This window comes from Ischnura elegans (genome assembly GCF_921293095.1).
Source record: "Ischnura elegans chromosome 13 unlocalized genomic scaffold, ioIscEleg1.1 SUPER_13_unloc_1, whole genome shotgun sequence".
NCBI lineage: Eukaryota > Metazoa > Arthropoda > Insecta > Odonata > Coenagrionidae > Ischnura > Ischnura elegans.
In genome coordinates this window covers 10,942,169-10,958,144 of record NW_025791657.1, presented here as the reverse complement: position 1 = coordinate 10,958,144, position 15,976 = coordinate 10,942,169, and the positions used below count along the sequence as shown (strand labels likewise).

Sequence of the window (15,976 nt, the reverse complement as noted above, 5' to 3'; positions counted from 1 at the left end):
CTGGATGAAAAAATTCGCTCTCATTTGTGGGCACGCATGTGACTGTCAAGGAAACAACGCACAGCAAAATAATAACAACAAATGTTACATTGATAAGTTTTATCTTCGGTACGTGCGAATGTATTACTAGGTCACAATAATGAGTGAAAGACATGTTGCAGATAGGAGAGTCCTGCGGGTTTGTGTACACATGCCTATACTAGGAGGCTCTTTGTCGAGAGAGACTTTTGGATTCTTCACAAGAATTCTCTTTCCAATTCGTGACACTAGCGAGGTTTCTCTCCCGAGTGTGTTTGCAAATGTGTCACTAAGTTGATCTTCTTCGAGAAAGACTTTTGACATTCGTTGCATGAATACGTTTTCTCTCCAGTGTGGGTGCGCACATGTTTGCTGAGACCACATTTATCAACGTAAGATCTATTGCAGATTCTGCATGAGAAAGGCCCCTCTCCCGAGTGTGTTCGCGTGTGCAAAACAAGGCCGTCCTTCCGAGCGAAAGATTTGCTGCAGACAGTGCACGAATAAGGCTTTTCCCCCGTGTGGGTACGCATATGCGAAACTAACCTCTGCTTCCTCGAGAAAGACATTTCGCATTCATTGCAGGAAAAAGGTCTCTCTCCCGAGTGCGTTTGCATGTGTAAAACAAGGCCGTTCTTCTGAGCAAAAGCCTTGCCGCACACGTTGCAAATGTGAGGCTTCTCCCCTGTGTGGATTCGCATGTGAATTTTGAGATGAAAACTAAAAGGGAAGGACTTGAAGCAAATTTTACAGGAGTAAGGTTTCTCTCCCGTGTGTGTTAGCATGTGGGCAACAAGGCCGTTCCTCTGAGAAAAGCACTTGCTACAGACAGTGCACGAATGAGGCTTTTCCCCCGTGTGGGTACGCAAATGCAAAATTAAGTACTGTTTCGTCGAGAAAGACATTTCGCATTCATTGCACGAATAAGGCCTGTCTTCCGAGTGCGTTCGCATGTGTAAAACAAGGCCGTTCTTCTGAGCAAAAGCCTTGCTGCACACGTTGCAAATGTGAGGCTTCTCTCCAGTGTGTGTTTGCATGTGATATTTGAGAGCCTGCTTCGTTTTGAAAGATTTTTCGCAGACTTTGCATGAAAAGGGTCTATCGCCCGTGTGCGTACGCATGTGGGAAACAAGATGGTTCTTCCCAGCAAAGGAATTGCTGCACACGTTGCAAATATAAGGCTTCTCTTTTGTGTGTGTTTGCATGTGACATTTGAGATGACCCCTCTGCGTGTAAGACTTGAGGCAAATTTCACACGAAAAAGGTCTAACTCCTGAGTGTGTTCGCATGTGCCCGACCAAACCGCTTCTTCTAGAGAACGGATTCCCGCAAATTCCACATGAAAAAGGTTTCTTTTCCGTGTGTCTACGCATGTGGAAATCAAGGTCACTCCTCTGAGCGAAGGACTTATTGCAGAATGTGCACGAATAATGCTTCTCCCCCATATGCGCATTCGCGTGCCTAACTAAATGCCGCTTGGACAGAAAAGACTTTCCGCATTCATTGCACAAATAAGGTCTCTCTCCGGAGTGTCTACGCATGTGGGAATCAAGTCCATCCCTCCAAGCGAAGGACTCTTTGCAGACTGTGCACTGATAAGGTTTCTCTCCTGTGTGAGTTCGTTCATGTTTAACCAAGATGCCCTTTTGATAGAAAGATTTTCCACACTCATTGCAAGAATAAGGCCTCTCTCCCGAGTGTACGCGCATGTGGGAATTAAGGCTACTCCTGTGACCGAAGGTCTTGCTGCAGACAGTGCACGAATAAGGCTTCTCTCCCGTGTGCGTTCGTACATGCTTCCCTAAGTTGCTCTTTGATGAAAAAGACTTTTCACATTGATTGCATGAATAAGGCCTTTCGCCAGTGTGTGTTCGAATGTGTACGGAGAGGTCCCTTTTCCAAGCGAAGGACTTGCTGCAGAAAGTGCACGAATAAGGCTTCTCTCCCGTGTGCGTCCGTACATGCTTTACCAAGATCCTCCTAGTTGAAAAAGACAATTTACACTGATTGCATGAGAAGGGCCTCTCTCCTGTATGTGTTCGGATGTGTTCAGTGAGCCCACTTTTCTGAGGGAAGGACTTTGCGCACACACTGCATGAATATGGTCTCCCTTTCTCTCTCACGTGATTGCCTAGGTTTCTCGTGCAAGACGACTTTGAGGATAAACTCTGTGAAGTTGATTTCTCATCTTCAGAGAAACTTCCCGTCACTCGTCCTACATTTTTCGTATCTCCTTTTTCCCCAACGGTTTCCCTGATGGAAGCCTTTCCTTTTTGCCTCGGCCCTAGTCTTTTTGTCTTCAGCCCACCCAAAGCCATGGATGTGGCAGTCAAGCAAGAGCTGCTATTGTCGCTTGACAAAAGGGGTTTCAAAGACATGTCTCCGACAGAAGATTCTACTACGGCATCAAAATTACGAGAGACAACATGAATTTTCATGTGTTTGATTAGCTCATTTTTGTCGCTGAACCTATCTCTGCAGTCGAAGCAATCATATGAATTTTCGTTTGATCTGTTACTGTTACAAGGATTTGCGATCAAGCAATTTAGTGTCTCTTCATTGTTTCCCATGATAGTCTCACTACCACTTTTCTCGTTTTGTCTGATTCTGATAAACCTAAGGGAATCCATGGTATTTTGTGCATCACAACCACCTCTATCCCCAGAAACAGTCTTTGCCACTCCACCTTTGCTTCTTTTAAGTGATTCAATGTCTTTTGTATCACACCGTCTATCATTAGGATTTGAACAGCAAGTTATCTCATCAGTATCAAGAGCACCACATTTTTCCGAGTCTTTACCCATCAGATTTCTTCCTATCCCTACATGGGTTGCAACAGTCTTGGGATAATTTTGTGTCACCAAAGCTGAGTGACCAATGCATTCATCAATTGAATGATTTTTTGCACTTCCTTCCGCTGGCAGATATGAAGTTGATGTTGCCTCAATAGCCTTATCTTCGGCAGCTGGGACACCTATAAAAGAATATCAAATAACCACTATCACAGTAAAACAGGAAATCAAAGACTCCGACACCCTTCATTTACAATCGATTAAATGGATGGAAAAAGCCAGAAATATTAATGGGAACATGCCAATTTAAAAGATTTTTAGCTATCTTAAAATGGACCAAAAGCATTATCAATTTTACATGCGTTTGAGCAAGTTCCAAGTTCACATTTCCTGTGAACATTGAAATTTACTTTCGGATACTTGATTTTGAAACCAAGTGCTTCATTCTGGTGATTTTTAGATATTTTTTAAACCTTTCCTGCCGGAGACTACGAAAGCAAAACTTTACCACGCTACGAGTAGCATAAGAACATTTTAAAACTCTCTGTATGGAGCTGTTTTTTGGGGGTGAGTTGCCCGGGTACAATCGTCCCTCGGATTTGGGACCCCACTCAGCGGGGTGCCCGGCCATTATCCCTGCCTCTCACCCGACCCTATGACCCTTTCTTTATTTTACCAGTGTTTTTTATAAATAATTATTTATTACGATTTCTGAGAAATTACACTTAAATAATAATAACTTACATATTTTTGAGCATTATGAAATCTTGAACGGATTTCTAGCGTTGATAGTAACCTAATTAGGACCTTCTTATTTTTCAGAAGGTTAGATGTTAGTAGTTTTTTCGAAGGTTAGGTTCGATGTTAGATGCAAAATTTTGGAGCACTGTGAGGACACTGCTTGCTTGGGAGCCAAAGCTGAAGTGAGAGCGAAATTAGAGAGGGAATGCATTCTCGTATGGGCAGGCATAAGTACTAAGAAATGGGTTTTAGTGATAACGTTTTCATAGAAGTTAAGGATGCATTCAGCAATAAATGAAAAAGGGTAGGGATAAAGGAATGCAACCCTGAAAAACCCACGAAAGAACTAGCTAGCATATTGAGGATCGCTTTTCTTAGAATCGGAGAGGGTCGTCGAGAAATTCGGCGAAAATGTCATTATCGCTCAACACCTGGACTGTATGAATGCATGTGCGATATCATTGTGAGAGTGGAAGGTTTGGTTTTTCCGCGTAGTTAACCCGAGACATCGTCAGGCAGCTTAGCACATATTCCACCCAAAATGAGTAGCTAACAATAGGGCATACAACGCAGGTACGAAGTTGGATATACAAGTTACATTACCTTAGAATACCGGCGTATTAGTAATTGCTCGGGAGAAAATGCTGGATCAGAAAATAAAGGGTATGTAATGTAGGAAGTTATTTGTATTGTAACATTCATGAGCGATAAAACGATAAAACAACAGTATCTCCCCATTACATATTTTTCATCCCGTAAGATGAAAGAACAAGGTATTAAAGCATTCACATCAGAAGTTCGTTAAATATAACACTAAAATTTCATTTAACATTTGCCTACGCACAGAACAAAACGAAGAATTCATTACAATAAATAAAAAAATTGAGTTTGCAACAAATTATTCTTTGCAAAAACCATTGCCGTTTCAAGCACTTCACCGCAAGTTCCTGCTGTGGGAAGGATCATAAAAGAGTGGGAGGGTCGGGCGCGATTGCCTAAGGGGAGGCACAAGGGTCTCCCTAAGCTGGGTCTCGGACCGGGCCTGAATACCACCGACCATAGCTACCGCTGCGGTCGCTTCCCATCCCCCGCGAAAGCTATACCCGACATCAGGTCGTCTGTGTAGAAAAGTTTGCGACAGCTATACCCGACGTCAAGTGTTCTGCATATAAAATGCCCGTCGGCTCCACCCGACGTCCGGTGCGAAAGGGTTAAATAAACTCGTCTCATAGCTTGGATGAACCATGACAGCATTCTCATATGAATTTTAAACTGTCAAAAAAGCCATAGAGAGAAAATTTCTTCAGCATTTTGTCCAAGTAGTTGGACACTCAAACATTGAAGAAATTTTTTTTTAAAGGGGACCAGTATACAACATGCAGATGACTACAAAAAAGTAAGTAAATATAACTCTTCTCCCCTATCCAATTGGCACTTATATTGAAGAAAACAGAAAATATGGATGGATGACTAATTCAGGTTCTTAATCCTTCACAACCAGTTACAATAAGTCTTATCTGTGCACTGCTATTTGTAGCCCATGGAAGCACTTCCCCACTGCTTCCATTGTGGATGACGAGCCACTGCGAAATTGTCAATTAGTTCTCTGGTCACAGTAAAAATTTGCCAAATAAAAGGATAAGCATGTACATCCTCCATAATTATTAACATCAATTCCTGCATGTTGGGAGTAATGTGCAAGCCCTTGTGAGTACTCACCAAATGCCTCTCCACTGGACTCCTGCACCATAGTAAAACTTTCAATTGGCTCCCCATCCTCGTCTGAAATAAGCTGGAAGTAAGGATCAAAATAAGAATCATGTACAAACAGCAGACTCAGAACTTTTTTGAAAATATTTACCAAAACTAATTTATAAACCACATAATATCAAAATTTATTATTCCTCAGAAACATTTTCTTTACAAAATAAAAATGTTCAATGCCATCAGAGCGTTTATTATTTTCCCATTTATTTTAACTTGGAAGCAGTCCTTGAATTATCTTATGTATGCATTGTAACATAATATTTATTAAATAGCTCTGCCATTGATGTATTTTCTTCCCTACACTACCATACATGAATTAATGTTTCCTTATATATGATTTTACACTTTCCCGACGAACAACTTTAGAAAAATCTTCTCGGGATACCGTGCGGGTTAGAATATTTAAGAGCGCCGATGATTCGGGTACCGACTCGCTACCCATTCTCACCATCAGCCGTGAGAATGGGTAGCGAGTCGGTACCCGAAACGTCGGCGCTCTTAAATACTCTAACCCGCACCGTATCCCGAGAAGATTTTTCTAATGTTTCCTTGGTAATGGCTTCAATACTTATTTCTTCTACTGTTTCCAACCACTTTAAGAAAACCAGAGATCATTTGATATCCACTCGATATTCTAAAAATGCATAAAGAGTTTACAAATATGAATACAGCATATACTAATTCAATTTTTAGTAGGAAGTTCAACAATACAGAAGTTTAACCTTTTCCCTACTAAAAATGTAAATATACCTGTGGATATTTCTTGACCCGGGAGACGAAAGCCATATATTTTTACCGGAGATTTTCTCACACAAGTGAACAAAAGCCAAAACATATACCTTTCCTAGCTCTCCCCCTTCTGTGATGGTTGCGGCTGTACGACATCTTTGTCTCGGGACCCAACACTGTAGGGTTTAGGCTATACCCTTGGAATTCAGGAGCAGGTACCCTGACCCCTCGTCTTTTATTACCTCTCTATACGGTAAGCAACTGCGGTCATGCAATTGTTTATTCAGTCATGTTTCTAAATAAATACTTCTTCTTTTCTCAAGAAATATACTCTAAGAATTGAATTCTTTGTCTTTCGAGCAGTGTTTACAATTTTTAAATGACATTCTACAATAAATATTGACTTATATCTTGAGTTATGTACAAACAACAACATGGAAATTGTTGCTGCATTAAATGCAGTAATATTAACTATAGAACTTTGTTTAAAATTTGAAAATGCTTATAAAAAATGAGGAATTCAATTCAAAGTCTGCAATTTACGTGCAAGCAACAATTATCCATGTGCCAAATACATTTAAGCAACCCATAATTTGACCACAAACCAATGCCGCAGTTAGAATCATAAACCCGGAAAGGAGGGAGCACAACTACTCTCAGAGTCCGAGATAATGTGGAGGAGTCGAAAAAGGTTGGAGCTGAGAGCGTGTGTATATCCCCGAGACTCTTCATAACGAATGTCCTCCAAAATGCTCGGTACCACGAGAAAGAAGTCTCTTGGAGCTTTCTGCAGCAGTCATGCTAAGACAAAAACTCTGCCGTCTCGAAAGGGTTAAGCAACTTATAATACTACCAGCCCACTATCTAAGTACTGTCTATCTGCTACACAAGTCATATTCCTTTGCTAGAAGAAGTAATGGCATAAATTTGAAACGAGGCAATCTTTTAGGGAAGTAACACATCACTGTCAACAAAGGAAAGCTTTGAGAAAACAGAACAACGTGGGATCCTTTTTGGTCCAAGGAAAACCTGGAGAAATACACACATATTCAAGAACAACACTCTTGATTGATAGACCTACAAGCCTCAGGAGCCACCAAAGTCACAGCCACAGCATACGCAACCATAGGCTGGCCGTTATTTTTCCGAATTGAGAAAAATTATGTTTTCCTAGGCTCAAAATGGTACAAATGAGGTTAAATATTCACAAGCTAAACTTTAGTTACCCTTAACTAGGGGAACCCATACCTCAGGGGGCCTACGTACTGAGGACCTTCAACTGAGTTTTTTGGGGCTGAAAAATCACTATACTTACAAAAAATGGGCAAGAGGGTTGGAGTTCACATTTTATTCAGAGAATGGTCAAATTTGAACAAAGCTATACCATTAATATTGACACATTTAATGCAGCAAAAATTTCTATGTTGATGTTTATACTGGAATTGAGATGTAAGTAAATATTTATCGTACAATGTTAGAACCCCGTAGAGCCGAACATGCATGGTTGGAACCTGGCCACGACATCAAATTTGAGGAGAAGAAACTTTTAGTTAAGGAAAGCCGATACTTCCCTAGACAAATCAGGGAAAAAATAGGAATTCAAAAAACACCTTTGAATTTCAATAGAGAAGATGGATACTTCCTTCACAGCACGTGAAAAAGAGTGATCAAATAGAGAGCCAATCAGAGAGAAGCACCCAGTCAGATGGCCAATCACAGTGCAGCTCCCATCCAGCCTACAGTATATAAGCGAGCCAGAAACCAACAGCTAACACTTGCAACCTGAAGACGCTGGCAGGATAGCCAGCAAAACTGTTGTCCACAAACAAGCTGACGTGGAAGAAAACCCTGAAGAAATGCAGAGATCATTTATCATACAATTTCGTTTAAAAGTTGTAGATGCTGCTCAAATGACAAGGAATTCTATTCTCACTTAGATTTTTTGAGAAAGGAACAAGTATTTATTTTGCAACATGACTGGATGCAAAATTGTATGACCCCAGTCCCTTACCACAAAGAGGGGTGATATAAGACTAGGGGTCTAAGAACCTGCTCCTAGAATTCCGGGGTATGGCCTACATCCCACTTTGTTAGGTCCTGAAACTTAGATTTCACGAATCCACAACCACCATAAAAGGGAGAGAGCAAGGAAAAATTTATTTTTTCTGCATTCGTTCTCCTGCATATAAAAATCTCCGGCGTAAATTTGCCACCATAGTCTCCCAGGTCAAGAAACGTACTGCGGCCATTTTTGTCAATCGCAGAGAAAGCGTTGAGTACATCCTTCCTAACAAGTTTACCATACTGGATGAATTTGTAATTTTTTTCCATAGAAAATTTTATAATTTTAAAAATTCAATTGAATACAGTAGATACCATTTAATGGGTCCACTGGTTACTTGGGGCAGCCGCTTAATTGGGGCAGATCTTGAAGAACAGAACCCAATAGAGGAATATCCCAGAGTATTCTCCGCTTAATTGGGACAGCATGGTGCTTTATTGGCAATGTTCAACAGAGGAATGAATTTAGGTCATAAAAAACTGAGCAAAATAAAGGACAGAGTCTTCACTCACCAAATCATCATTTGCCAAGGGGTCTACAGGAACACTTGCAATTCCATCCGGAGCTGTTCCGTGCAGCACTTCATTATTTTCTTCTCTTAGGGGGTCCATGTTCTCCTCTTTTACATGAAACTAGAAGAGAATGCTGGGTATTACTCGACTAAATCCAAGAATAATGATGAAAATAATACATTACATTCCGTCAAATGGGTCCACCGGTTACTTGGGGCAACCACTTAACCTGTTCCCTACGCAGGGCGTGATTTCACGGCCTGAATTTTCTGATGCTAAAGAAGGAAGGCCGGATTTTCACGGCTTGAATTTTTTGAAGCAAAATGCTAAGGGCCGTGTTTTCATGGTTTCGCGGTCAAGCATGCCAAGTGGGTCCCAACCGCCATTAGGGTCCCTCGGCGCGAGAGGTCCGACCCTTTCCTATTGTCCGTGTGGGGATTACCTCGGCCCATTCCGGCTCTCAGTGTCCAACTCAAGGAAGGTGCTCATGGTCACTTATTTGTTTATAAGTTAAAATAACTTAATACCTTCATGTTGCATTTATTAAAAATCAATGCGAGGAATAACATTCTGTATGTTCTGCTGATTGGTTCCAAATTTTAAACGGAATTCTACCGTTCATATTAACTGAGTTGATCATCACCCACAACAATTTTTGGAGACGCTAAGGTTAGATGTTTAATTGTTATTTTTATAACTTACTAGCAAGTTTATAGGAGCGATATTGTAATGATTTACATATAAACATATACGTTACTCTGTTAGCTACATTCTAACTGTACATTTGCGGTGGTGTTTGATAGAATATTCGAATTCGATAGAATTTATTCTAGAAACAGTGTTTTGTATTTTTTCTTATTTCGTTCGTAATATGAATTTATATTTATAAAAGCAAATTTGCTCTAAAAAATAATATTTAGCCATTTCAAACAACAAATTTGTAAAATTCAAGTAGTTTTATGATAATTTTTGTGGAAATTATTCTTCTAAAAAATTCTAAATGTATCATTCTCATATTTTCAGAGAACTGGAGAGCAGACGCAAATGAGGAGAGTGTGGATTTTGGCATCATGGATCTAAATTATGTTAATATCATAAATCGTAAATACCTAGAAGTAGGCTAGGAACATTGAAAGATTTCACTCCCTTTAAAGTATTTGTTGGTCTATGATATAGCGCCATTTTGCTGAAAACCCTAAAAATAACCGTAGAACTTCGTTTAAAAGTTGTACAGGTATTGAAAAATGAAAGGAATACATTGATGAACTGACATTTAATGCAACAGTAACAATTAAAAAAATGTAAATTGCACTGGCAACAATAAACTGACCACAATAGTATGCCGGGATGCCTTCGGGGAAAAGGGTCAAGGATTATATTTGCCCAGTTGCGGAGAAAAGGGTCCCGGACCCCACTAGGAAACGTCATTAAGGGGAGGAAGCAACTACCAGCACAGTCAGAAGCCAAGAAAAAACTCCATACGGGGCGAAAAAGAAATTTTCAAAGCCTTTGTAGAGCCAAAAGCAACTTCCCGTGAAGGAGCTCGGCGCGAAAAGGTTAATTGGGGCAGATCTTGAAGAACAGAACCCAATAGAGGAATATCCCAGAGTATTCTCCGCTTATTTGGGATAGCATCAGTAGCGGCGCGTGCGTATACGCATGTTAGCAAGTGCACACCCAAAGATGAATGAATTATAAAAGAAAACTATTTCTTTGCAACGAGAAGGATAAAAATCCTGAGTGCATATGCAAGAAACATGATGCTCCGAACGCTACAGCTATCTCCTTTTCAAATTCACCGATCTACAAGTGTGCAATCCCGTGGCACCGCGCCGGGTGCATTTTCGGTCTATGGGATCGCTTGAGGGTGCTCTGGCGGGACGAAGTAAGCGGGGGGGGTATGTACAGTTCAAATGGGCGATGGGAGCAGACACAAAACGATGCGAGTGTGCAGGGGCGTATTTTTTGTGAGTGACTCGCAGGTAGTGTAGTGGTGTAGCCGCCACCTACACTACCTGCGCCCTGGATCCTAATCCGTTTAAAGAGTCATCTGTATGGCCGTTTTCTACACTACTTCCTCATAGGGTGTAAGGAAAGGAGAATGAATTTCACCTACCATCACTTGTAAAGGTGTGTTCAGAATAATTATTTTCATGCATGCTAATATTATTTCTGTTCATGCAATTTTAAGGGTAGAATATACCAGTGATATGTTTTGCTTGCTATGTATTCCATTACACCGAAATATGATGCTCATGGATTGGTATTAACATAATATAATTAAATCATCCTATATCTGCTCTAATGCACACCCTAGATAAATTACCACCAGCCACCACTGGATAGCATGCCGCTTTATTGGGCCATATCTCGGCCGCATAGACTATATACTCGCGAGGAAATCAAAATTTTTGGTTTCAGAATACTATTTTTTTATTTTCCTCCTTTAATTTACACTTTTTTTCAAAAATGATCCTATTTTTGCCCTATTTTGAAAGTTCTTGTTGTTACATTATCCGCAAGAGGATAGGACTTCTCTTTAAAAGGACTTAGTAAAAGACAGTCATTCGGTGTCGCCCGAGGCTGTGAAAAATATTTTTAACTAAATTGTTATGATTTTTAAAAATTAAATTAAATTAAACTCGCTGATTTATCAATCAAATTAATAGTTTAATAAACTTATACTGCATTAAAAAATTTCTTTAGTCTTCTTTCCATCATTTCAACGTTTGTTTATGCCCATATACAGGATAGTTCGCCTCATTGGGGCAGCCGCTTAATTGGGACCAAGTGCACAAGTCCCGATACGTCCCAATTAACCGGAATCTACTGTATTTACAGTTGAACCATTCCATTGAAAAGTGACAAACTTCAATTGGATTTTTTTAAATTGAATATTTTTCACCTGAATTTTTTTCAATTGAATAGTTCAACTCAATATTTTTCAATGGAATAGTTCAATTTAATATTTTACAATGGAATATTTCCGAAGGGTGTAAAAAAGGAATGAAATTAGTCTACATTGGGACTCAAACAGATGACCCAAGCAGCATAAGAAGGGGTGAGCACTCGGCCAACAAGGTAGTTGAGAGGGATCGATTACTCAAGGTGGTGCACGAAATCTTAACATGAGAATCTCTTTCAAACCCAGGACTGTAGAAGAAATCCATGACCCTTTTTCTACATTAACAATATAGTTTCAGAATACAACAGGGTTCCCACTCTAACTGAATTATAAAATTCACGGTTTTCTCCAGGTTTACACGGTCTATATTTTGTCAAATTCACGGTCTGTTTTTTTTATTTCTAAGAATAAATATTGATCACATAAAAATCATCGACTGCACGCTTACTAAAAATTTACCAAACGCTTTAAACGCCGGCAATGCAAACGCAGCAATGAAAGTACTCCTTTTTATGTCGCCTATCATTAGCAAAATTTAGAGCCGGATAAATGTTGAGAGTGGGGAAATGGAGGGTGGCCGAGAAGTGAAGAGGTGTCGGATTTCTCGTCAGGGTTAATGATCACTTTGGTTAGCAGTCTTCCAATGACAGGCTTAAGGTCTGTCTCTCGTCATGACACATGGACCAATAATTGTGCTTCTAATATACGTGTGCAGACAAATGTGTGGACATTGTTTGAGAGTTAATGACCTTGAAACATGATCGACACATCGATTTTTCTTTTGAATGGTCAATTGTAGTTCCACAATCAAGTTTGAGAGGATTTTAAGGTATCAGAATAAAATTCACAGCTATTTCCAGGTTAGTTCACGGTAGACAAAATTCACGGCTTATTCACGGTTTTAACAGGTTACGTACCGGGGTATTTAAATTCCTAGGAACGCCAATTTGGAAATATGTGCCTATTAGGATGTAATGCCTTTGGTTTAAACATGGTTAAAAAGCTAATTTTTAGAATATAACTTTACCCAATCAAACGTTATGATGCATCAATTCATTATGAATAACGAACAACAACTGAAAACATACTAATGAATACTTATACACTTTAAAATTGTTTAGGTTGACTCGCCTAAATCTTCGTCATCCATCCGGAATGTTCGGGAAAGTAATTACAAGAATTCTTGTCATCCGTACGCAACGTGTTAACATGAGAATTTGTCTCGAACCTGGGCCTATCTGGAAGAAATCCATGATCCTTTTTCTACATTACCTACATAGTTTTAGAATATAAAATAGGCATTCAGATCCCGAACATCAGTCTTGGTTTGTCTCCTTGTGAGTGCTGTTGGGAATATATTCCACCAAAGAGTGAATCTGCCTTACAGCAAAACTATACTAGACAAGGCAAGAGTACACTCACCAATTTATCAGTTGCTAGTGGGTCGGTGATATCACTCAAAATTTTAGCAGGATCTGGTGTGTGCAGTGCAGAATGACTCTCTGTACTGCACAGAGCACTCTGCAAGTGCTCTTTGTACTCCTCTTTCACGCGAAACTAGAAGAGAATGCTGGGAGTCATTTATAAGGAAACACCGCGTACCTTGCTCAGCTTTTATCAATATCACATTTTTATGGCATTCGGAATGCCAAACACATATCTCAACAGGTAGTGGTTCCTTTGAATGGGCCTCAGTTTGGCTGTAATTAATTAATTTGCATGCAGTACTTTTTGCAAGACTTATATCATTCCAAAATAGCACTTCTATTGCCAGTAGGTCTGTTGATATAGTGGATAAAGTTGTCCACTCACACCCGAAGGGCCAAGGTTTGAGGCTTTGCCACGGCAGATTAATTTGTAATCTCACTATTGATCAGACAGCGATGAGTTTTCATTGATTTTAATCACAGCAAGCATTTGCATGAGAGAATTTTTTATCCTCATAATGGCCTTTTAGTATTTAAGCAGTGTAATTTCGAAGGAGGACATAAGGAGAATAAACTTGCTACCCTCCTCAAAAACATACCAAAAGATTAGTGGGGAGTAATAGCAGTAGCTTTTTTTCAAGAAGTGACATTTGCAGGTGGTTCTCGATATTATGCGGGTTGGAGTACGGAATATATTGGGAAGCAGGGAGCACAAGCATATTTGTTTATTTTAAATAATCAACTTTTATTTCATCCTATTTGTTAATTGAAATGATGTTTTCGAATGGTTTTTTTTAGTATATAGGTAATTTGTAGGTAAACTCCCAGTAGAGTAATGTGAATTACAATTATTCGGGAGATATGGCAATTTATATTCGTTTCATGTTATTATTAATTACATCTGCATACCTATTGCTGCCTGTTGTGAGCTTTAATGGCATGTGCTCTTGCAAGAAGTTGTTTTCATTTTTAATTTGGAAGTTGACCGGTATAAGCAGTACAAAAAACATTCTAGCACACTCTCACCCTTGGTACTATAGTCGTCATATCTCCACGTTTGAAATGACACTGCCTAAATACCTAAATGCTGAAATGGATTTTAAAAATTTCTTTTGCCTATGCTTGCTGCAATTTCAATTAATGAAATATTAGCTGCCTCATGATCAAGATGAGGATTACAAAATGTACTGCTGTGGTGAAGCCTCGAGCCCTGTCCCTCAATGTGGGAGTCGACGACGCTATCCAGTATACCAACAAGCCTACCTGCAATTGAAGCGATGTCTTGGAATTGTATTATTATTATAGTATTCTACCGATTAAGGTAGGTTTCCATGGAGTACGCAAGAAGTGATCTGGGAGCCTCCCTTTCCTTCCAGCACTGACTTCTTTAACTCACAGTAAGGCCTACTCTCTTTCAATCTATCTAAAAATCCTATTCTTCTCCTTCCCCTCCCTCGTTTCCCTAACATTCTACCCTCAAGCACCATTTTCAACATCCCCTCACCACTAAGATCTAACTCCATCCATACCTTCTGTCTCCTCCGTATCTCATCTAAAAGCTGCCTCTCCTCGCCAACCATATCCAGCACTTCGTCGTTCCTTTTCCTCTCCGTCCATTTCACCCTCTCCATTCTTCTCCATACCCACATCTCGAATGCCTCCAATCTTCTCTCGTCTTCTTTCCTCAGTGTCCACGTTTCCGCACCGTAGAGAGCTACACTCCAGATCAAACTCTTCACTAACCTTTTCTTTAAACTCTTACATAACGATTCCTTCCTGTTCATGAACGCCTCCTTCGCTAATGCAATTCTCTTCCTGATGTCCTTACTACTGTATCCATTTTCCTCTAACGTACTGCCTAAATAGTTGAACTGCTCAACTTTTGAATGCTGAATGTTGGTAAATCGAATGTGCGTAGGAAGAGAACTAACTGCGCATCAAGTTAACCAGCTGTAATGAGTCTGTCACCATGATTCCCCAGGAATGAAGCTTGTTATATGACGTTGCGTGAATGGTGAAGAAATAACCATAAATGACGCTCTTGGTCACAGTACACGCGGGCAACTTAAACGTGGCGTTATTATTAAAACTTAGCGTAGTGAATATCCATCTAAATGCCATATCTTATGCGTGGAACTTCGTAATAAAGTTCATTCTGTAACCGCCATGACCGGGACTTTGGTTCGTAATTTCCAAAATACGAAAATTTCGTAATAACGTTTCTTTTCCGATAGCTTGGATAGGCCTTTTGCTCGGGACCAACGATTTGCTTCGTAAAAACGAGAACTTCGTAATAACGTTGTTCGTATTAACGAGAGTCTACTGTACTTAAATTGATTCATTATGTTATACTGCAATCTAAGGGCCTATAGTCTGCATTGTCTACTTACCTTTAATCATCATACCTTCTGCCTTTTATATATTACGTTGATTGATGAATCTGGTCATTTCACTGTCACAGTTAATACACGTAGGAGGGGTGTCAAGGATTACGAGCTAATAACACACAAAAATACCAGTAAATCACTACATTCTTAGGTACATTCACACGCACATACACTCAAATTTTCTTCGTTTTGAATGATTCGTTCATTCTCAACACAGCTCCTCTGTATTTTTTCACTTTTTATCAAGTGAGAGGAAGGGTTGTTTGTTTCTATTGAGTGGTTCTGGCAATGCTCAATAGAGGAATGAATTTAGGTAATAAAAAACTGAGCAAAATAAAGGAAAGAGCATTAACTCACCAAATCATCATTTGCCAATGGGTCTACGGCAACACTTGCAATTCCATCCGGAGCTGTTCCATGCAGCACTTCATTATTTTCTTCTCTTAGGGGGTCCATGTTCTCCTCTTTTACATGAAACTAGAAGAGAATGCTGGGTATTACTCGATTAAATCCAAGACCAATGATGAAAATAATACATTATATTCCGTTAAATGGGTCCACCCGTTACTTGGGGCACTAAGGTACCGTGTAAGTAAACTCCCTTTGGAGTACAGTGAATAACATGTGTTCGAGAAA

The 15,976-nt window shown here is 39.8% G+C and overlaps 1 protein-coding gene across 1 annotated transcript in view; it reads right to left on the bottom strand.

Annotated features, from left to right (window-relative positions):
- LOC124172062 overlaps positions 1-15,976 on the bottom strand; it is a 50,484-nt gene that overhangs the window by 16,069 nt on the left and 18,439 nt on the right. Inside the window, exons 6-9 of the mRNA XM_046551469.1 lie at positions 15,698-15,817; positions 12,949-13,083; positions 8,622-8,741; positions 5,271-5,343 (exon numbers count right to left, since the gene is read on the bottom strand). Coding sequence (XP_046407425.1) covers positions 5,271-5,343; positions 8,622-8,741; positions 12,949-13,083; positions 15,698-15,817 — 448 coding nt within the window. The remainder of the gene's footprint in view (positions 1-5,270; positions 5,344-8,621; positions 8,742-12,948; positions 13,084-15,697; positions 15,818-15,976) is intronic.